Here is a 22,701-nt window from a genome sequence, read left to right on the forward strand (position 1 = left end):
TTCAAGTTCATCCTCAACTACATAGCAAGTTTGAGGCCAGCCTGTGCTACATGAAACCCTATTAAACATACACACACACATATTCATATGTGAGATGTCAACTCACTGGCTGGGCAAGATAGCAACAAAGACCTCCAAATGCAAACCAACTACTTCATATGACAATTAAAAAATTACTTCAAAGCTGGGCATGGTGGCATATACCTTTAATCCCAGTGCTCAGGGGACAGGGGCAGGTTAATCTCTGTGAGTCTGAGATCAGCCTGGTCTATGTAGTGAGATCCAGACAGCCACAGCTATGTAAAAGAGACTTTGTCTCAAGTGTGTGTGTGTGTGTGTGTGTGTGTGTGTGTGTGTGTGTGTATTTTGAAGGAGGGTAGAGAGATGGCTCAGTGGCTAAGAACATTCACTGTTCTTCCAGAGGACACAGGTTCAAGTTCTAGCATCTACATGGCAGCTAACAAAACTGTCTATAACTCCAGAGTTCTGGAGGATCCAGTGCCCTCTTCTGGCTTCCGTGGGCACCAGGGACACACATGGTGCACAGTCACATTCACAAACAAAGCACCCGTACACATTAAATTTAAATTTTTAAAATTATTTAACTGCCAAACAACATATGTTACATATTTTTCTATAATTAATAAAATATGTATGGATAAGATATACTAAATCTGTACATTTGTAGTATCATTCAAGGTCATAAACCTAAACCCTAAAAGTCTGCTTACGGATTTTCATGTTATCTACAGTCAATTCCCCCAACAGAATGTAATAATATGGTACTGAGTCCCCAGGCAAGTCTCTGCTGCAGGCTAAACATATTAATTGCAAGGAGATCCTGCCTCATAAAACCCAGGGTACCAGAAGACAGACCACGTCAATTCAATTCAATACTCACTAAGGAGTACTATTACAGACACAGAAAACTTGTAAGACACATCACAGGCTTCTCAGAATACAAACATACCTGTACTTGTTTCAGAACAGCATTTGATAAGCCTCTGGTCTAGACCGGGGTCAGTGCTCGGCACCACCTGGGGTACGAGCAACTGAAGCTCTCTCAGGAAAAGTGACCTGGCACCAAGGCCTCTCGGTCCACAACTCTCTCAGACACACAGCTTCCCTGTGCTAGAACTGACTTCTGGGACAGCAGAAAACAGGGGAAGGGAGAACCACACAGCCTCAGCCCATCTGAAATCTGAGTGCTCAGCCAGGCTGCAGTCATGCTTGTGTGAGGAGGCAGCAACCAGGGGTGGACAAAAGCTGAGCCTCAGGGTCTGCTGGCCTCAAGTCTCATATAATCCTCTCTTAGAGCCCCTTGTCCAACTGTTGTTTCCCCCACCAGCTCTATCTCATTGACATTCTCTTGTCCCTAAGGACCGTTCCCACTTCAGCAGTACAGAACCCTTCTCAGACTGGAGAATTCAAACGGGTCGTGGTCCTGGGTATATGTGTGTGTGTGTGTGTGTGTGTGTGTGTGTGTGTGTGTGTGTATGTATATGGCTCTCACCATAGGGCCACAGCCCCTCTGAGTATTTGTGTGTGTGTGTGTGTGTGTGTGTGTGTGTGTGTGTGTGTGTGTATGTATATGGCTCTCACCATAGGGCCACAGCCCCTCTGAGTATTTGTGTGTGTGTGTGTGTATGTATGTATGTATATGGCTCTCACCATAGGGCCATAGCCCCTCTGAGTGTTCTTGACTCCGGTGGCCACCCGAAGTGCCACACTCCTGTGAGCCAGCACTGCATGCCCTCCAGAGCTAATAATAGGTCAGTGAGCTAGCAGGCCAGAGAGGGGGACAGATGGTAACTTATGTGGTTGCAATACACACTTGTCTCTCCCTCTGACCCAGTGCCTCCCTCCATTTCTTCCAATTCCTTATGTGGAAACCAGACACTGTGACAGGTTTTACTCACAGTCTTTCTTACTCCTCATTTCCAACACAAACATTTGCACAAGCACAAATATGCACACCATGCATGTGCGCACACACACACACACACCTTCACACAATACTGCTCAGTCAGCACAACACACCGTGCTCACAGAGCAAACCCTCCACCGACTTACACAATACAGCTCTTGGAGGCCCAGGGGAGAGTATTTCTAGCATAAGGAGGCCTCAATTAACTTCCCTGTATTTTAAAGCCCCTTTGGCACCAGCTCCCTGGCCCTCCCCAGCCTTCAACCCTTCATCACCATCCCAGCCCAACCACCCATTGTCTCCCCAGCTCTAGTCCTACCATCCTTCGGAGGCTCCAAAAGGACCCCCAGCGAACCCCCATAACTCTTTCCAAGTCTAAGATTTCACTCATTACTCAGAGGGGACCCACAAGCCTAGCTGCCTAACCTACTCCTCCAATCCTTCCGTTACAAGCCAGCTGCTGGGGCAGAGCTCATGTACTGACATCATGACATGCTCAGCAGCACAGACCCAAACACCTCCTGATGAGAACTCTCCTCAGACCAGCACCCTATACCCACACATTTCCTGGAGACGGTGCCTCTACTGCATCGTGTCTAGGCCCCCACCACCCCCAAAACCAATGTGCTATCCCTTATCTCATTACTTTGAGACATCATTTATCTCCGGAAGCCTCCTCAGACCTTAGCACAAAATCTAAGAAAATAGCCAAAGCAAATCATTCAAGCTGTCAGTTGTACTAAAGACTATCTGGCCAGTTAACAGTGGCGGGGATTCTGTGCGTTGAAATCGGTTGGGGTCTTTTGGGGTTTTTTGACAATCCACTAGCAATGTAACTAAATTGTATATAGGAGGATGTATGCCTACTTCTGGCACCATTCAGCTGTTCCAAGTATCTAGCATGGCGTCTGGCATGTAGTAGGTGCCCAATAAATGTTTACTCAATATTGAAAAAAGTACTAAGAGCCAATTCCAACAACTCTGGAAAGGACTGCAGGGAGTCCCTGAAACCTGGCTCCTGGAGAAGCCTCCTTAAGCTCACAACAGGAGGGACTTTTCAAGCTAAGCACAGCCCCCTTAACCACTTGCTCTCCACAAACAAGTCCTGAGGAGCTGCCTCAACTCTCCTCCTCTCCAACACATCGCTCTTCAAAGGTGACATCAGCACCTAGTGGCACTTAGTCCTAGATCCCTCCTCCTTCTCTAAGAAACCACCTACATTTCCAAGTCCTCCAGCCCGACCTCCCTTCCTTCCCACCATAAAACCCTCAATAACCGTGCTGGCAAATACCTCTACTGTGTTCACTAATCAGCTCCTCATCCCACCCCACCCCAGTTCAGGAATCCCCCTATTACAAACGTCTTTCCGTGCTGCGCCCACCTTCATCCCCACACCCAACCAGGCCTCCGGCTGGCCATTCCTTTCACCCCACCACCCCAGCACTGCGGAGATGGGGGCATCTCTGGTATGGCCTGACATCCTGACAGTTCAAGGAATGCAGTAACCAAGGGCCTAAAGAGGCACGCAGGAAGGATGAAGACCCCGGGAAGAACGAAGACCTCAGCCTCTCATAAGCGCTTGCCCAAAAGAGCAGAGCTGGCCCCCAAGCCCAGACGCGCTTTTGCTCCGACTGTCCTGGAGAGAATGTGGGGGCGCAGTCCGCCCGGATGCCCCCTCCCAAGGAGCAGATGCAGCTGAGGGAGAACTCCACGCCCTCCCTGCAAAATGGGCATCGACCCCATCCTCATCCCCAAGGGCACAGGGCACAGCAAGGGCGAGGGGCGACGAAACCCGCGACCCGCAGAGACACATCCAGACCAGAAAAGGTTGTTTCCCAAGGCGAACTAAGAGACTCCTCGTCAAACTGTTCAGGGGTGGTGGAGCTGGGGAAAGGGGTTGTCGTTCCCCGTGGAGTGGGCTGTGGTCGCTCACCTGCGTGGAATAGCCGAAGGCCCAGCGGCAGCAGGGCGCCGCCCCCGACCTCGGCAGCGCGAGGCGTCCTAGAGGCAAGCGCGCAAAGGTAGCTGCAGCCTCCGCCGCCCAGTACCCCGGCCTCAAGGACCCGCCCCCTTCCTCCGCGGATACCCCGGCCCCACCCCCCAAGGGCGGGGCCTGGACGTCTCTTCCCTAGGCCACGCCTCCACACCCGGGCGCTCCCCAGCCCGGGTTCACACGTGACAAGGGCGCTGCTTTGATGCTGTGCGCCATCTTGGTTGGGCCTGAGAGAGGAGGGCAAGCATTTAATCTGCTGGGTGTTTAGGCCTCAGTACATCCTACACGCTTCTACCCTCTTGAATTCACCTTCCCAAGTCTAACCTGTTCTCTAAATGGCCAGTCGTTTGTCACCTTGCACACCTGCTCTTTCCCACATATTGTTAAATGGAGAAACTGGGAACACAGGCTTGTAGTATGTGCTTCAGTGATTTTTCAGTGAATTGTGACTTGCCTTTTGGCATGTGATTGTCCTAACACTGTTACTATAAAATGAAGTGTTTGTCTGATACATACATCCTATGAAAACATACTCAAGTGCCAAAATTCTGACAAATTTTAGCTAAGCCTATTTTTCTGAATTGCTCTCTTTCCCTGCCCCCGTCGCTATTAATGTATCCTTCCCATCTGGCTTGTGAAATTTCATTACAGTGCCTACTCAAATCCTTTACAAATACCCCATAAGCACTGTTTTAAGTGTGAAGAACTGTTTTAGGGGGATTGGGGTTTTTTTTGTTTTTTCTTCAAGACATGTTTCCCCGTGTAGCCTGGGCTGTCCTGGAACTACACAGACCAGTCGGCTTCCAACTCCGAGATCTGCTTCTGCCTCCTCGGTGCTGGGATTAAAGGCCAGCCATGCGCAGCCACCACTGAGCGTCGGAACTGTTCTATATCTGCAACTACGCAGACAGGTAGTCACAGGTGTGTACCCATCTTGTAGCAGCAGTATCCTATAAAGGCTGTAGCTGAGGTCAGCTACCACAGCCTTTCATTCACTTTCTCCCAACATGGACAACATTTTCATGCATGTAGAAATGTAATTCTGATGGGGGCTGGAAGAAGCTAAATTCGTATTGTCTGACACTCTGAGCAAGAACATATGTGTCATGAAGTGAAAAATATTAGTTTTTAAACCCAGAGTCTACAAAGTTTCAATTGTTCTCCAGGTTTTTAAGAAAAGGCAATCCTTGAGACTCTTCACATCCTTTCATTAACAAAACATGAATTAATAGCAGAAAAGGCAACTCAACTCATGCTGAGGAAGACTGAAGCCATGGTAACCACGAAGAACCACTTACTAAGAGTTGGCAATGTGTTAAGAACGCAGCAGAGGCAGAACTTCAAAGGCAGAATATGGTATCTGTCATCATACCATGCAGTTTGGCACAAAAACTCAGTTGAGCCAGAAGACAATTAAGCCACATTTATTTCAGCCCCTTAAGGTAAACCTGAATGGGAGACACACATCCACAAGGACAACTTCCCCATGCTCCTTGGCATCTTTATTTGGGGGACTCCAGATTCTGTGCTTCTTTCCTTCTGTTTCAAAGAGACAACTTTTGATTGCAGAGATCTGTGAAGTGCTTATTGTCCTTGGGTTTTTGTTGCTTTTGTTAACTGAGTACCCAAATTCTGGTTGTTTTTAATGACCCAGGCTCACTTTCTGTTCAACTAGTGATATTCCCCTCAGTGTGGGGTAAGGCTATCCTATCTGTCAGCAGCAGTATTAAACAGATGCTTCTTAAGAATGTTCTTTAAATAGCATGGGGTGAAGAGAGAGAAGAAAACCAACATTCTAATTTAGCAGTTTAGCTCACAGAAGTATCTACCCCACGATATTTCCATGTTTCAAGAATATTGCCTTTGTCCTGCTGGTGACTCACACCTGTAATCCCAATACTCCAGGTGGTTAAAGTAAGAGGATTAAGTTCAAGGCCAGCCTGGACTACATAGCAAGACTCTGTCTCAAGGAGACTTTTGTGGGGCAAGGAGGCTACACTGCAATGCTAGGGGTTGAACTCAAGATATTGAGTGTTAAGACTATTGTCTTAATGTCTACCTCCTGCCACATCCAGGTGGGAAAGGAAGCAAGATGATTTTCTTCTTAGGGAGAAAAATAAAACCCACCCATGATCCTTTTCTCAGAGCATGCCAGTGACAGTAAGAACTTTGACCAAATGAGGGTGTCAACGCTTCTGTACAAACAGAAGACCAGGCTTCTGAAAGCACACAGGATGGTTTTAAAAGGAAAAACAAATGTTGCAAAGTACAGGACAGGGCAGAGAAAAGCTATTAATTGCTTCTAGTTTAAGGCTGGTTTCAACATGCAATGCATTGTTTTGAAAATGACGGTTAGCATAATAAAGCCTAACAATTTAATGCAAACACCACAATTCTTCCTAAACTCTCCGTTTTAATATTGTCTATCTGAAAGATTCAAATAACTCATTCTTTTGCTTTTTTATTTATCAAACTCCGCCTACTCCTTTTCACCACTATGTAGCACAAGAAAAATGAAACTGGCCTTTGAAATTGTGGTATAGCAAAAAAGACATGGGTCAGAATCCTAGCTCTGCATGTACCAGTAGTTCTGGCCTTGGTTAAGTCAATGATTCAATTTCTCAACCATAAAATGGGAAGGGTTTCAACTACCTTGCAAGACACAAGGATTAGAGACACAATCTATAACGTTCTTAGAACAGTACCGGGGGTACATAATCATTACCATCACTATCAGTCTCATGCAATAAAACAAAAACCCAAAATACAAAATCAGCAAACAATCAATATTCATGTAATAAATATCCAAAAAGCATTTTTTTAAAAAGATGCACAAGTCAATCTTTTAAGATTCTGACAACCCTGTCACCTGCTTTATTTATGGAGAAGGGTAAAAGGAAAAGAAAAAATATTCACTTCAATTCAAGGAGCAGCACATTGGAGCAACCATTTTAAGCCTCTGGGTTCCTCTAGTCCATAAAAGAAAACTTCCTTGCTTAAAGAGTTAGAGCTTAATTTTTCCCTAGCACAAAATCATCCATTTGCTGAGATAAAAGAATAAAGAACAAACTCAACAGCACCAACTGGGGTTTAACACAGAAAATGAGGCCAGGTTTCTCCTTTCAAATATGCAAATTTTACATTAAAATGTTTATAAATCATAGTTGGTTTTCCTCCTGATTCAACCTTTCCACCTCCTGTAACAGGAGCCCCAGGAACCCAAACAGTGTTGCATCTCTAATGAGCTATACAATCCAGCTGCCCCTTCCAAACAGAATCTGATTACTAATGGACTAGACTGGAAGCTGTCCCATGGGATGCCAAGCAGTAACTATGCTCTCAGGGAGAATGGATACTGCGGATGCCACCAGTCAAAGAGCCGAACACTGTGCACCGGATCCAGGACAACTTGCACACCCTGTTCACTGCGCAGATTCTGACCACCACGGACAGGAGAATCTTGGAACACCAATCTCACTCGATGATGCCGCATGTCTGTACTCACATTAATAGTAAACTAGAAGAGAAAGGCACATTTAATTTAAATATGTTTAGTATTTAATGTAGCCTTCGTTTCTTTGGGCTCTCCTTGAGACATAATACACATAATATACCTATGTTCACTCTCAAGATTCATCTCTTAAGATGAATATTTATAAAAACACAAAACATTCAGGGTGATTTTTTTTTATAAGTTATTTTTCTGCTCTGTGTATCTAACATGTTAAAGGGCCTTACAGATAAATAAGATATATGTACACACACTACCACAAAAGCCATTTAATTATGTTATACATATAGGATAAAGATGGAATTCTGATAACATACTGATGAATGAGTCAAGCAAGATATATGAAACCTAAGCCTTTTTTTTTTAATCTTCAAGTAATTTATATGTAGGTTTATACAGAATTAGTATGGCATATAAGGACTATGAATAACAGTGATGCCATTAATGTAGTTCAACCTGAAAGGAGGGAAAAATGCCTATGATAAAAATATCATTATGACGCAACTTCAACTAGAGAAAAATACCTAGAAGAGAATGTATACTTGAACATATTAACAGACACACTTTAGAAACAGTCCCCAGAAAGTTAACTATAGTTACTGTTAACTATGTCACCTTCTCAAAAAAATTATGCATTATTTAAATACTTCATGATACATTTATTATCTACCATTAAAAATTCAGCTTTTTCACCATAAAGAGGAATTCCACATCTTTGAACATAAGCCTAAGACACAGAGAAGACAAATGGCAAATAACATGTCCTGGTTGCCTATCCAACTAAATATTTTTAAAACATGGCAGTATAAGCTACAGGCACATATATTATTTACTCACCTAATTATCGGCCAAGTTTTGAAGACTCAAAACATGCAAGAACAGAGCTAGTTTTCCTCTATTTTAATATTCTATTATGGCAGCACACAAATGCCCAAGGTCTTAACAGTGTTTGTGTATGTTTGTCAATGTTACCTTCAGGCACACAGGAAGATAGAAAGCCTTCCCTTTCTTACAGAGGAAACAAGCAAACATCCTCAGATATAATTAGCTTCTCCCCATATTTGTCTGTCTCTAATATGAAAATCTGATTTCAGACTTACCTGTTTTGTTATTATTATTATTCTTTTGTGCGTTTTTGTTTGTTTGTTTGGTTGGTTGGTTGGTTGGTTGGTTTTTGGTTTTGGTGTGTGTTCAGTCACTTGATGGTGGGAGAAGGGGTGCACCCATGTGTTATTCTGGTTTTAATTTTGGACTTTATTATTATTCAGAGATTTCTTCCCAGTAGTTACATCTATAAATCCTTTTTCAAACCATAGATGCAGTGAAACTCTACAGAAGAGCCGAATCCCCACCCACTTACCAAGGTAAATATCATCCCCATGACAATAGGAATAAAGATGAAGTTGAGGGTGGTGACCTGCAGCAGGCAGCAGTCCTGGTCAGGGTTGGTATGAACGTCTTCATATTGAATGGGCGGCTGCAGCCGTCCCACACACTTGCTCTTTAACCTAGAGGGCTAAAGAGAGCTAAGCATTAATCTAGCGGCCTAGAGAAAGAGAATATGTACGCTCTTTAAGATGCTGTGAAGGAAAACCCAACAGATAAACTGAAAATTCTGTCATCTCTCAGAGACAATCTACCAGTTAAGAAACAGTAAGAGGCCAGGAGCTGTGGCCCAGCATTCAGGGAGGCAGAGGCAGATGGATCTCTGAGTTCAAGGCCAGCCTACTCTAGGACAGGACAGCCAAGGCTACATAGAGAAACCCTGTCTCAAAAAAAACAAACAAACAAACAAACAAAAACAAAAACAAACAACAACAAAGTGAGGGAGAGCGTGTATAGATTAGCAAATACAGCAGAGGGTTTAAGCTTCTCACAGAGAGTATTTCTGCCAACTCACAATGAGTGGCTCTATCAGCCACTCTCCAATGTTTGAAAACTTCAAATTCCATGTGATGTGTCAGATTTCAAAGAGTATCTGCTGAAGAAGAGGGCAGATAGAGAAGCAACCCCCAAATTCCAGGAAACATAAAGCAGGACTCACAAGCTCAGGACGAAATGAACTCTCAGCATTCAATTTCCTGCAGTAATTCTGGTCTTCTGTCCCATCTCTCACTGCTTGGGCTACCCCTCAGTGGAGAAAGCTGTCTAATTGATATCATAGACTGACTTTCTTAAAAAGACAAAAAGCTACATTTCTTCACCAGAACCATGTTTTTAAAATAAATTAATAGGAAAATTTGATGTAGAACTCTACACTACTTCTCCAGCACTATGTCTGTCTGCACGCCACCATGCTTCCCACCATAATGACAGTGGACTAAACCTCTGAAGCTGTAAGCCAGCTCCAATGAAATGCTTTCTTTTGTAAGAACTGTTGACATCATGGTATCTCTCCGGAACAAAACAACACTGACTAACATACAACGAATATTTAACTTTTCTCCGCTGCCCAGAAAATGTGGGCTGGTGGGGTAGGTATGTGTGAGTGGATGTGAGTGCACACGCATGTGGAAACCGGAAGTCACTGCTGAGGATCTTCCCCTCTTTCTCTCTCCTCTTTATTTCTGAAGCAGTCTCTTACTGAAACTGGAGCTATCCAACTGGCTAAACTGGCTGACACTAAGCCCCAGCATCCTGCCCTCCCACTGCCGGCACTGAGGTTACACAAACATACCGACACACACATAATCATCTTTTATACCTCTGTTCTCTGATCTGGGAATCTGTCAAGGTTTACCTTGGGTAATAACCCAAAGTTGCTATTTTTTTATCCAGTATAAAATAGTGCCCTCCAAGATTTATTCTGAAATTTAATCTAATGTCATATAAAAGATAGAGCCTTTAGAAGGTAATAATGTTGTTAAGATTCCTCTCTTAAAAGGCTCTTACTAAAATAGGGGCTTTCAAATGGATTTGGCCCCTTTTAGTCTTCTACCCCAGCTCTGTGATAATACACAGGGTACAAGAAAGCAACATCTTGAAAACAAGAACCAGAACTTCATCAGACACAGAACCTGCTTGGATCTCTTGGCCTCCAGAACTATGAAGAAATTAATTTCTGTTCTTTTTAAGTAGTCCAATCTCTGTTACTTTGTTATGGCAGCACAAAGAGATTAAAACATAGTGACATTCATTAACTAAGATTATCTGAAAGAATGCAAAGATGGCTCATAGTTAAGAGCCCTTTCTGCTCTTACAGAGGACTCAGGTTTGGTTCCCAGAACCCACATGGAGGCTAACAACTGTCCACAAATCCAATTCCAGGAAATATGACACCTTATTCTAACCAACTCAAGTACCACGCATACACATAGTGCACACGCATACATGCAGGGAAACCACCCAATAGACAAGCCACATATGGTGGCACAGGTCTTTAATCTTCGTACTTCTGGAACAGAAGCAGATAAGTCCCTATTAGTTTGAGGTCTACATGGCAAGTTTAAGGACAGCCAGGAATATGTAGATACCATATGCTGTCTCAAATAAATAAGTAGAGCAAACAACAACAACAAAAAAGAAAATCATACATTATAAAAGTATTTAACTTTAAGGTGGGTATGGGTGTAGGTAGCTGTTTGAATATATGAGTGTGGTGCCCTTAAAAGGCCTGAAGGTATTAGATGCCCTAGAAAGTAGGTCCTCTACAAATGCAGTATTCTCTTATCTTCTGAGCCATCCAGCCACCCCAAATAAACAAATCTTAAAAAATAAAATTAAATTTATAAAAATATAGAGACAAAAGAAGGACACATGCCTGCTTTTTGAACTTGAAGTTGAATTCCCACATTGGTTCTTGTCTGTTCCCAACAATCTTTCTGCACCAGAAAAGTAAGCACTGTAAGAGAGCAAAAATAAACTAAGGGAATGACATTAAAATGAATTATAAAGTAACAACAACAACTACAAAGCAAAAGTACCTGAGAGCTCTAAAGCAACTACAGTCCTGATGCGGAGAGTTTACTTTGGCACACACAGACCCCAACTTGACACTGGTGCAACATGAAGACAGTCACAATGCTATTCAGGAAGGACAAGAGGGACCAATACAAGTCAACCTCAGAGGCTTATTAAGATCAACCCCTATTGTTCTCATCTTTAAAGACAAATATATATCCACAGTGTGGGCCGTTTTCTCTCATTCAGCAGGCCACTGCTATACATTAAAATATAAAGGCAGCAAGTAGCCACCAGGCAAGATGGTGACAAGGCCACAAAGCAGGCAAGGAGGGCTAGCCCTCTAACAGGAACCAGCCACTCAGGACCTTCTGGGAACAGACAGCTGTTATGGAAACCAATGAGCTAAGCCGAATTCAGTCTAAAGCAAGCCCCTCAATGAAGTCAGGCTATAGCTAGGGTTAAGCACAAGAAGTGAAGTACCTCCCAGGGGACAAGGGGTGGGTCGTCCGCCGTGCCAGCTGTCCTGCCTTCAGACATGCCCTGTACGTCCTGCTGCTCCATCAAAAATAATGGGCTTGGCTTTTAGGGGAAAACACTTCTGCTGCCATCACAACGGCTCCAGTGTCCCACACAAGCTATGCTACTGAAAAGAGAGAGAGGGGATCAAATACGAAAAGCTGGAGTCCAGGAAATGGGACAACTTCCTAGGCATGCTGGCAACTGAGTGCCATGTGACTATAGGCACGCACATGGTGAAGCCATGCACCAGGCATCTGCCACCACAGGACCCATGTCCTCTCTTCAGAGGATCTCTAACAACACATAAAAGCTGCCAGGTAGCCTGTGCTTACTACCTGGATTAAGAGCTTATTTTTTTTCAGTCCACCTTAGCTTCATAATCTACTTAAAAATAAAAAAAGATACAGTAAAAAGAATATAATGATATGGGTATTTTAGAATTGAAGCAGTAGCCCTTGGATTGTGCACTGGAGCCGCTAAGATGTGTCAAGCATAAGGAGTTTGCCCTATCAATGCTGCCCTGCTCCATATCTGTCATGGTTAACTTTGTAATGATTACCACCCTCCTTGCAGTTAATGAGACAGTATTAAATGCTTCTAGGGAAGAAGAAACTGTAAATATGAGATGGGACACTGTCCACTCACATTACAAGCAGAAACAGCTTCAGGGTGAAACTCTACTCATGAAACACACTACTCCTGGCCTAAATCCATCAACTAGCATTAAATTAAACAGTTAGGTCAAAGGTCCTGATGACCTCCATTTGTAAGTGTTGGGGGGGAGGGGCTTGAATACTTTGAAACAATAGTACCTTTTAATTCCTGGAATTAATATAATCTTAGAGCTCAACTAGGAGAGAAGAATTATATAATGTCTTTGGGCATAAAGGCAAAGTACAAGAGAACAGCAAGTGCTACAGAATGGATTAAAGTAGGTAGAACAGAGTTGTAAAACTTACCTACAAATTCAAAAGATAAGAAATTATACAAAATCAGTTGAGTAAGATAAAGGCTAAGACATCAACTTGCCTAAATAACCATAATCTAGCTTAGTAAGGGTGATTTCAGCAGGAAGGAGAAAAATGGGCCAACAAATAATAAACCTACTTATTATTCAGAATACCAGAGACTTGAATATAGTGTATGACTAGAAACTATACAGAGAACCCTAAGATAAATCCAGCCTAAAGTGTACAAAGATTTTGGAATCCTAAGACCTATAAACTGGAGTACCTTATAGTCTCTGAGAAAAATTACCAGAGAGCCTGGCACAGGGACTTAGCAAGTAAAGATGTCTATACCAGAATCCTTAAAGGAAGTCAAGAAAGAAGTGAAATCTCAGATGCTCTAGAAACAAAATCAGCTGATTCCTCGTGTTACTTGTGTCAGTGAAAATTGTACAGACCTACTATTCAAGTTGTCTTCCTAGCCCAAACTATCAAAACCATTCTATCTACAGTGGTCAACTGTACAGTGCATAAAAATAAGTTGAAATAAAGAGACTAAGAAATACACTAAAAGCACAAGAAAGCTTTAAGAAAGGACAGCATAAACCAGCCCAGCCCAGAAGGAATGTGTTGGGAGAAATGAAACTTCTGAACACTTCAAGTTTACATTAGCCCTCTAGTGGGTTGGGACCAACAGCCCTCCCCATCAAGAAGCTACAAACAAGCCACAGGAACAGGCCCACCGTACAAGAGTCCATTAGCCAAACCTTAACAGCAATTTTCACTTACTTTGGAATTCTTTAATGTGCTAGGAGTGCTTTCCGGAATGGCTGGATTCTTGGAGATTCGAGCAGCAAATGGTTCATACATATGGTACAGAGATCGAATCACACATGCCCGAAGACAGCGCAGCTTCTCCATAGATTCTGGTCGCAGCCGCAAAGGCAGAGAAGCATCCAGCGTGTAGTGCCTGAAACATGACATATGACTCCTACCAATATGTGGCCTGTCTCTCCTGTTCTCCCAGGACTCCTGGTTTCCATGTGAACTTTATTCCACTATTCCACTGGTAGGTACTAGCTTGTCCAGTTCTCACAAACACAATCACCATCTCCTTAAATTATTGATTTTCGCTTCTTGATCTTGTAACCCTGTAGTTCTCTACCTTTTTCAGTTTTAATTTGGACTATTTCAGATTGTACAAATTACAAGCCTCTGAACTGGTGACAGTATGATAATACTTAAATTGCTGAAAACATATTTGTCATGGAGAGGAGCCACTGGGTTTCCCGGTCAGGCATGTCAACAAGATCTCTACTCCATCCCTACACTTCTGTACCCCACATTAAAATCTAGCACCTTTACCGATTGTGTAATAAGATAAACCTCTAAAGGAAAGTCTAAGTTCTTTCTGGGACCTGAAGTAAGACCATTTGCAAATAAAGAGACACTAGAAGGGACGGGTGGCAGAAGACAGCCACCTGCATCATCAGTAACATGAGATTTAGAGAGGGAGCAAGAAGTCCAAAGCTAGGGCCATGGCAAGACATGGAGTAGAGAAAGTGACAAGAGCCCATTGCCTAGGGCATAGCTCCAAGTCACAAACAGCAACAACATCAACTACAGAGAACACTGTGGCATTCTGGTCGCACCTTCGGTACAACCTGGTCCAAAAGGCAGCAGTGCAAGTGACAGTCCAAGCATTCTTACAAATCAGGGAAAAATTCACAATGTCCTCAGGACGGATATAGGAAGCCAGCAACAGCCAAATATCCATAGGATATTCTTCTCCTCCAGCTCCATCCAGGTCTTCTGAAACAGAAAAAAGGGCACTACTCTGTGCTCTACTAGTGCACGTTACCTACAGGCACTCATCCCAATTTTCTCAGAGCACGCATATTCAAGAAAACCAGTTTTTGTTGTTTGGGTTTTTTTTCTTTTTCTTTTTGATTTTTTCAAGGCAGGGTTTCTCTGTATAACAGCCCTGGCTGTCCTAGAACTTGCTCTGTAAACTGATCTGCCTCTGCCTCTGTAATAAGATTGAAGGTGTGTGCCACCATACCTGACTAAGAAAAGGGTTTTAAATAGGTTCAAGGAACCCCCTCAAGCTGATGGTTTCCTGATAATTTTTGCTGCTTAAATCCTTTTGTCTTCTGTTGCCCATGTGATGAGTTAACATTCTTAAGGCCTTTGTTGTGTATGTGCAAGCCTGTACACATTTTCATGTGTGGCCACATATGTGTGTGTGGAGGCCAGAGGTCGACATCAAGCATGATGGTCAATCACTTTTCTACCTCACCAACCAGTTAAACAAGCTGGCCAACAAGCCCCAGCAGTACTCCTACCTCTGCGTTGCTAGACTTCCAGACCCACACTGCCAGACTTGTCTTTTTATAGGAGCTATCTCTCCAGTTCTATCTTTACAAAAAACAAACAAACAAACAAACAAACAAAACAAACAAACAAACAAAAACAACTTATCTGTGTGTCTGTCCACAAATCCATACAGGCCAAAATAGAGGTGAGGTTCCTTGAAGCTGAAGGCATTTGTCAGTTGCCTGACATTGGTGCTAATATCATACTAGTCCCCTGAAAGAGCAGTGTCCTGGATGGTTTGGGGGTTTTGTTTGTTTTTTACTGCTTGACACAGGCAAAGTTACTATCAACAGAGAACCCCAGCTGAGTACTGGGGATCAGAATTCATGCCCTCATGTTTGTGCACCAAGTGTTCTACCATTAAGCCTTCTCTCCAGCCATCTAAGGCCTTTTAAAAAACTACTTTTTGTGCCTTTGAATGTATCCTAACAATCTAATAATTCTTCAACAGAAATGAAGAAAATATTCTTGCACGTTGTAGTAATAAGAAAACAGACATTAGGGGTTGGAGAGATGGCTCAGCAGTTAAGGACATTGTCTGCTCTTCCAGAGGTCCTGAGTTCAATTCCCAGCAACCACATGAGAGCTCACAGCCTCTATACTGAAATCTGATGCCCTCTTCTGGCATGCAGTTGTACATGCAGATAGAGTACTCATATACATAAAATAAATAAATCTTTTTTTTTTAAGAAAAAAAGGAGGGAAGGAAGAAAGAAAGAAAACAGGCATTGGGGCTAAAGAGATGGCTCAAAAATTAAGAGAACTTACTGCTTATCTGAATTAGGGTTTCTATTGCTATGGTAAACACCATGACCAAAGCAACATGAAGAGGAAATGGGTTTATTTCTTCTTACAAGTCTCAGGTCAGTCACTGAAGAAAGCCAGGGCAGGAAGTAAAACAGAAGCCATGGCAGAGCACTGTTTCCTGGCTTACTCTTCATGGCTTGCTCAGTCTGCCTTTTTAATTTTTTACGCTACAGAATATGTGTGTATGTGAGGGCACAAGTGTCTCAGCACGTACATGGAGGTCAGAGACAACTTGTGGGTATCGCTTCTCTCCTTTCTGATGTGGATCCTGGGGATTCGGTCAGTCACGGGGCAAGTACTTTTATCAGCTCAGCCACTTATCAGCCAGGACCATCAGATGGGGTGGCAACACTGCAAGTGAGCTGGACCCTCCCATATTAATCATCAATCAAGAAAACACAGCATAGACTTGACCACAGGACAATGTGGTAGGGACATTTTCTCAGCTGGGTTCTCTCCTGCCAGACAACTCTACCTTGTGTCAAAATGAGAGAAAAAACAAAACAGAACACTGCTCTTTCTGGTGACCAGTACCATATCAGCACCCCATCAGGCAACTGACAAATGCCTGAAACTCCAGCTCCAACAAACCAGACACCTATTTTCAGCCTCCACTAGTTCCCTTACAGACATAATTACACACACAAACACACGTTTTTTAAGAAAATGAAGGGGCTGGACAGATAGCTCAGGGGTTGAGAACATTTACTGTTCTTGCAGAGGACCTGAGTTCAATTCACAGAATCCACATGACAGCTCACAACTGCCTACAACTTCAGTGTCAGGAGATCCAATGTCCTCTCCTAGCCTCCACAGGCTCCAGCACACATGATGTACATAACTCATATATGCATTCAAGCAGGTACACAGACACACACACACAGAGACAGACAGAGAGAGATAGAGAAACAGCAAGAGAGCGAGAGGAAGAGAAAGACAATCAAGAAAAAAGAAAAAGGAGACAGAAACATAATGACATTCAAGCAAGGTAAACAAAACCTGTATTTGTGATTACAAGTTCCAGCTTTGCACCATAAATTCTGCCTATAATTTTCCTTTCAATCCCCATCTACCTTTACTTCAGTTTGATTATATTTTTTTAAATGTTTTTTTTTTTTTTTTTTGAGACAGTTCCTGATTGTCCTGAAACTCACTCTACAGACCAGGCTGGCCTTGAACTCACAAATCCATCTCTTTCTGCCTCCCAAATGATGGGATTAAAGCTGCACAACACCAGGCATGACTCGTAGAAAAAAAAGGACTTGAGGATGATATAACAGGACTGAAGAGATGGCTCAGTGGTTGAAAGTTCTGGCTGCTTTTCTAAAGGACCCAGATTTGATTCACAGCACCTATATGGTGGTTTACAACCCTCTCCAACTCCAGACCCAGGGGATCTGATGCCCTGTTCTGGCCTCCACAGGCACTGTTCACATGAGATGCACAGACACACACAGAGGCAAAATACACCCACACAGAAAATAAATAAGTCCCTTTTTTTAGTTCTTTTTTTAAAAAATGGTATGAAACTGGGCATACTCCCAGCACTCGGGGAGGCAAAGACAGGCAGACTTCTGTGAGCTTGAGGTCTACAAAGTGAGTCCAGGACAGCCAAGGCTACACAGAGAAACCCTGTCTTAACAACCACAAAAAGATGGTATGAGTAAATATAAACTAAATAGTCTCTGCAACAACAGAAAAGGTAAATTACAGCATATACTCACTAGTCTACACTCTATACATGTTCTATTTTTTTTCTTTTTTTTTATTTGCTTGTTTGTTTGTTTGTGCTGAGGCAGAGTCTCAGGTAGCCCAGGCTTGCCACCAACTTAATATTTAACCAAAGTACACTTTGAACTTCTGATCTTCTTGTCTCCACCTACTGTTCTGGGGTAGTAGTAGGCATGTGACACCATGCTGGGATTATACAGTGATGGGGATCAAACCTATGGGCTCATGCATGCTAGACAAGCATTCTACTGAGCCACATTCTTCTAGTCTAAGCCACCTTCTAGTTTTCTTGGCATTCAGTCACTACTTGATAATGTATCTTTACTATCTCTTCTTCCTTCAGACCTCATTAGTGTTAATTCTCTTGATGCCTAAGGTCCACTATACACTTCAAATTTAAATAACAACATATATGCCAGGAAGATGCCTTAATCTAATGAATCATAACTCTTTTTTTTTTTTTCCTGAGATAGTATCTCACTATGTAGCTCTGGCTGTTTTGGAACTTACTATGTAGACCATGCCAGTCTTGAACTCAGAGAACTGCCTACCTTTGCCTCCCAAGTACTAGAATTAAAGTCACACACCATCACATCTGGCTCATTAATTACTTTTACAAAGCTGAGTACTGCTAAAAATTGCATGTCTTAGGAATAGGGAGATGGCTCAGTGCTTGCAAAATGCCAAGCATATTTGTTTTTGTACCACTTGCACGGCTAGTTCTCAAGGAGGACAAGAGAACACTGGATCGCCTTAAGCCTCCAGGTGGGTGATGGGTATAGAACCTAGGTCTTCAGAAGAGCAGCCAGTGCTCTTAACTGCTGGGCCATTCTCTCCAGCATTCCAGGTTTCCTGTTGTTTTTTAGCTTTTTCAGACAGGGTCTACTGTAACCCAGGTTTGCCTCCAACATGTAGCTAAACCTGGCTTTGAACTCCTGATCCTCCTCCACCTCCTGAGATTAACTGATGACTAACAATAGTATTTTTGAAGATTATTTCTTTTGAGAAAACCTACTAAAATATTTACAGAGATAATGGTATCTAGGAATTGCTTAAACTTATCTACTATGAATATAACTGGATAGAAGAATAAGGATTGAAATACAAATAGTAATGTTTATAGCAGTTGAATAATGGTTACAATAGCTTCATTAAACTATCCTCTTCTGCTTTATTTAAAAGAAACTAAGGGATAAGGGCATCCAGATGGTTTTGCAGGCAACAGAAGGGGACATGAAGGGGACAACTATCACAAAATGTCCTCTGATCTCCACCTGTATACCCTGGTATGCTGAGTACTGTTACTCTAACCTCTACACTCAAACAATGAATGAATAAATAATGTAATTTTCAGATTATTTTTAAAGAGAAAAAAAGGAATAATCTAACTAACATAAAGATACCTAATAGAGATAAAGCAAAGCAAGAAAATAAAAAATGGCCAGGTGCAGTGGTGCACACCTGTAATCCCAGCATGCGAGGAGGCAAAGGCAAGCAGATGTTTGTGAGTTAAAGGCCAGCCTGGTCTACATAAGGAATACCAGGCCAGCCAGGGAAAACATGGTGAGATGTTGTCTCTAAATAAATATAACTCATATAAACCCATAATAAGATACTATTTCATATTCATGAGGGATGGAGAGATAATTCAGAGGTTAAGAACATTACTGCTCTTCCAATTTGGTTCCCAGTACCTGTAAGGCCACTCACAGACACCTATAAATTCAGCTACAGGAGATCTAACTCCTTTGTCTGGTCTCTGAAGGCATTCATACACAACAAGCACACACAAAAACACAAGTACATGTAAATAAAAAGTTTCTTTTTAAAGATACTGCTTCATATCCATTATAGTGTCGTATGTAAAACAGTAAGTGTTGGCAAGGATGTAGAAAGATCACAATGTTCATATGCTAGTATTAGAAACATCAAATGATATAGCCACTTCACTGACTCCTGAAAAACTTAAGCATAGATTACCACACAATCGAGAAACTGCATGATTGCTCATTACCTATTAGAAGTGACAGCATTTACCCACAAAAAAATTATCCTTGAAGTTGCTGTACAATGCAAGTGGTCACAAAAGGCAATGAAAATGAACTATTGGTACATATTCCACATGGATGAACCCTAAATCCATTAAGCCATATAAAAGAAACCAGACCTAGGAGAACATGCTAGCATTCCATTTGTATAGAATGCCCAGAAAAAGTGTATCTGCAAAGAATGGAATTAGATCAGGCAGGGGTGGTGTCCATCAGGCAGTGATGCTAACGGTTTGGGAATTTTTTTTGCAGTGATGGAAATATTCTATACTAAGCTCACAAAGAGCGCAAAACAACTGGGAAAATAGTAAAACTACTCAACTATTTACTTTAAAATTCTCTTGCCAGGCACAGTGGCACACACCTTTAATCCCAGCACTATATAGAAACACAGGCATGGGGTCTCTAGGAGTTGAAGACCAGCCTGGCCTATACAGTGAGACCTCATTTCAAAAAATAAGAAAAAGAAAGGAAAGAAAATTGTTTTGAGGCCCAGCATGGTGGCACATGCCTTTAATCCCAGTCCTTGGGAGGCAAAGGGAGATGGATCTCTGTGGATTTGAGGCCAGCCTGGTCTACAAAGTAAGTTAGTTGCAGGATAGCTGGAAAACCATCAGAAAGCAAGAGAAAGAGAAAGAAAGAGAGAGAAAGGAAAGAAGGAAGAAAATTATCTTGAAAAGCTAAGATGATTGAGCAGTTGTTGCTCTTGCAGAAGACCTGGGTTTGGGTCCCAGAACCCACATAAGAGTTCACAACCATCTATCTAACCATCCAACCTACAACTCCAGTTCCAGGGAATATAATGACCTCTTCTGTCCCCTCTTCTGTACCAGGCATACATGATACATACATGTAGACAAACACTCACTCATATTCAGTACAAACACTCACATTCAGTACCTTAAATTTTTTTAATTTAAAACGTAAGTCAGAAATTTTCTGAAGAATGTATACATATACATATAAGCACACACAAACACACACACGTGTACTTATGTACATGCATATGCATGTGTACATCCCTAAGAGAATTAAGAAAGAATAAAGTATAACAAACGTTGCTGTCAATTTTTGGATCCTGAGAAACAAAGGTATCACTGACAATAACTGGTATAACAGTAATATAAACTCTTAGTTCTCACCTTATTGAAAATTGACAGTATCAATCACAGACAGAGCTGGGCAGTGGTAGTGCACACCTTTAATCCTGGCATTTGGGAGGCAGAGGCAGGCAGATTTCTGTGAGTTTGAGGCCAGCCTGATCTACAGAGCAAGTGCCATGATAGTCAAGGCTACAGAGAGAAACCCTGTCTCAAAAACAAACAAACAAAACAAAAACAAAAACAAAACATCACAGACAGAACTCAGAACCCTCAGGAAAGCAAGCCTGGTACCTTTGTGTCTCTTGCTTTTCTTTTTTCTGGAGACTGATCTTTCATGAGTGCTTTCCTCCTGGGCATCCATCTCATCACTGCTGTCCAAGATGTCACATGGCTCACCCACCCCAGAAAGAGCCTCCTCTGCAGGAACCTGGGAGGCTTCCAAGCCACAAAGAGATTTTACTAGGAGAAAAGAAGGAAAAAATTAAATGCACTTGGTCCCATCCAAAGATACTTGGCCAAAGTATCAGCAACCACGGAGGAGACAGACAACGTTGAAAAAGCTGAGGACATATAACAAGCTGAAACAAAACTGTAGCTCTGTGTGTGTGAGAGAGATTGACTGATTGATTGATTGATTGGTCGATCGATTCAACCCTGCAGGACAATAAAAACAAAAGGTCATGAACCTCAACTCTGAGGAGCAATGGCTTAAGAAAAATGAAATCCAATTTAACCCTGTCCCGCACCTTAGACATGACATAAAACATAAATCTAAGAGATCCAATTTCAAAAATCTTATAAGCAAGAAACAAGGCAATATATATGTGTATGCCAAGTAATGGATGCTAATTGTATGGTAAAATATGCATAAACTACAAAACGTGGATATCAAGAAGTGACAGTGGAAACTAATGAGTACATAAAGTTGAATGGGATTTTACTCTTGTTTTGTTTGGGTCGCCGTTTTGGGATAGGATCTCACAATGTAACAGGTATATAAACCAGGCTGGCCTTGAACTCACAGAAATCCACCTGTCTCTGCCTTCCCAATATTGAGATTGAGGGAATGCCCACCCCAACTGGTCAAAGGTAGTTTTTAATTCAAAAAGTAAACAAAAATATTTCTGCTCCGGAACCTGCTATCCTGGCTACACACAACCATCCTATAAGAAAGTAAACGGTGGAAAAAGCAAACACGTTCATGGCCAGGTGCCCAAAGAGCTGCAGGAAAAAACACTGGGACAAAATTCCAGAAAAACACATCTAATGCTTAAAGGCTTGGGCCTAAAAATACCCGCAAGGAGCCTACCTTCCTGCTGAACAGCGTTGGCCACGGCTTTTTTGACCCGTCCAGACCTCACCACCGCCGGATCCGAGTTGGCATAGTCCGCCACGGTCACTGAAACAGAGCAGAGCGCCAAAGCCTCCTGAGACTCCGGGCAAAGTCTCCCCAGGCGCTCCTGGCGGAGCGTTTCCCGGTCAGACTCTGCTGCCCAGGCCCCGCCGCCGCCCGGCCCCGCCCCTCGCCCACCTCGGCCCGAGCAGGCGTCATGGGCCCGGAACTTGAGCCGCTTTCCTCTCTTGGGCATGGCGACGGTATCCGGACGAGGCCCGCCTAGCTGGCCGGGGCCCCGGGCCATCTCTCGGCCCCGAGAGCCCGCTCCCGGAGCCGTGGGGTACCTCCACCCGGCTCCGCGGCCATCCCGCACTGAGGACGCGGCTATCGCGAGGACTTAAGCGAGGGCTCAGGGTCCCGTTGGTTGCCGACACCCCTCTCGAGGAGCCAATCGCCTCCGGGCGCGGGTTACGTCATCACCCGGCGCCCTCAGCTCCTGT

General features: G+C 43.0%; 2 protein-coding genes across 7 annotated transcripts in view; both read right to left on the minus strand.

The window, feature by feature from the left end:
* Ppfia4 (PTPRF interacting protein alpha 4) overlaps nucleotides 1–4,017 on the minus strand; it is a 49,215-nt gene extending 45,198 nt beyond the window's left edge. For 3 of the 5 annotated variants that reach the window (XR_009584559.1, XR_009584558.1, XM_021633790.2), the window contains exon 1: nucleotides 3,861–4,017. The gene's annotated coding sequence lies outside the window, so the exon portion shown is untranslated. The remainder of the gene's footprint in view (nucleotides 1–3,860) is intronic. The other 2 variants (XR_009584561.1, XR_009584560.1) reach the window with 2 other exon arrangements.
* A 1,311-nt stretch (nucleotides 4,018–5,328) lies between these two features.
* Nucleotides 5,329–22,634, minus strand: Tmem183a (transmembrane protein 183A). 2 transcript variants are annotated; one of them, XM_021633777.2, is made up of 8 exons: nucleotides 22,397–22,634; nucleotides 22,175–22,264; nucleotides 21,157–21,324; nucleotides 14,453–14,609; nucleotides 13,590–13,770; nucleotides 11,192–11,272; nucleotides 8,792–8,947; nucleotides 5,329–7,437 (listed from the first exon to the last, which is right to left on the minus strand). In XM_021633777.2, the coding sequence occupies exons 1-8, from the start codon at nucleotides 22,503–22,505 to the stop codon at nucleotides 7,252–7,254; spliced, it is 1,128 nt and encodes a 375-aa protein (XP_021489452.1). In that variant the 5' UTR covers nucleotides 22,506–22,634; the 3' UTR covers nucleotides 5,329–7,251. The 2 variants fall into 2 exon arrangements, with proteins under 2 accessions (XP_021489452.1, XP_021489451.1); XM_021633776.2 differs by having other exon boundaries at nucleotides 14,453–14,612.
* Nucleotides 22,635–22,701: the final 67 nt, after the last annotated feature.

The sequence above is a fragment of the Meriones unguiculatus genome, chromosome 11 (genome assembly GCF_030254825.1).
Source record: "Meriones unguiculatus strain TT.TT164.6M chromosome 11, Bangor_MerUng_6.1, whole genome shotgun sequence".
Classification (NCBI taxonomy): Eukaryota; Metazoa; Chordata; class Mammalia; order Rodentia; family Muridae; genus Meriones; species Meriones unguiculatus.

What these genes read in the sequence shown, in the direction of transcription:
- Tmem183a (XM_021633776.2), bottom strand. Translation starts at nt 22,505, where the DNA reads ATGGCCCGGGGCCCCGGCCAGCTAGGCGGGCCTCGTCCGGATACCGTC. An exon ending in GAAAAGCAAGAGACACAAAG is followed by an intron (nt 14,613 to 21,156) that starts GTACCAGGCTTG and finishes TTTCTGTTTCAG; the next exon opens with AAGACCTGGATGGAGCTGGA. An exon ending in TGGACCAGGTTGTACCGAAG is followed by an intron (nt 13,771 to 14,452) that starts GTGCGACCAGAA and finishes GTCATGTTTCAG; the next exon opens with GCACTACACGCTGGATGCTT.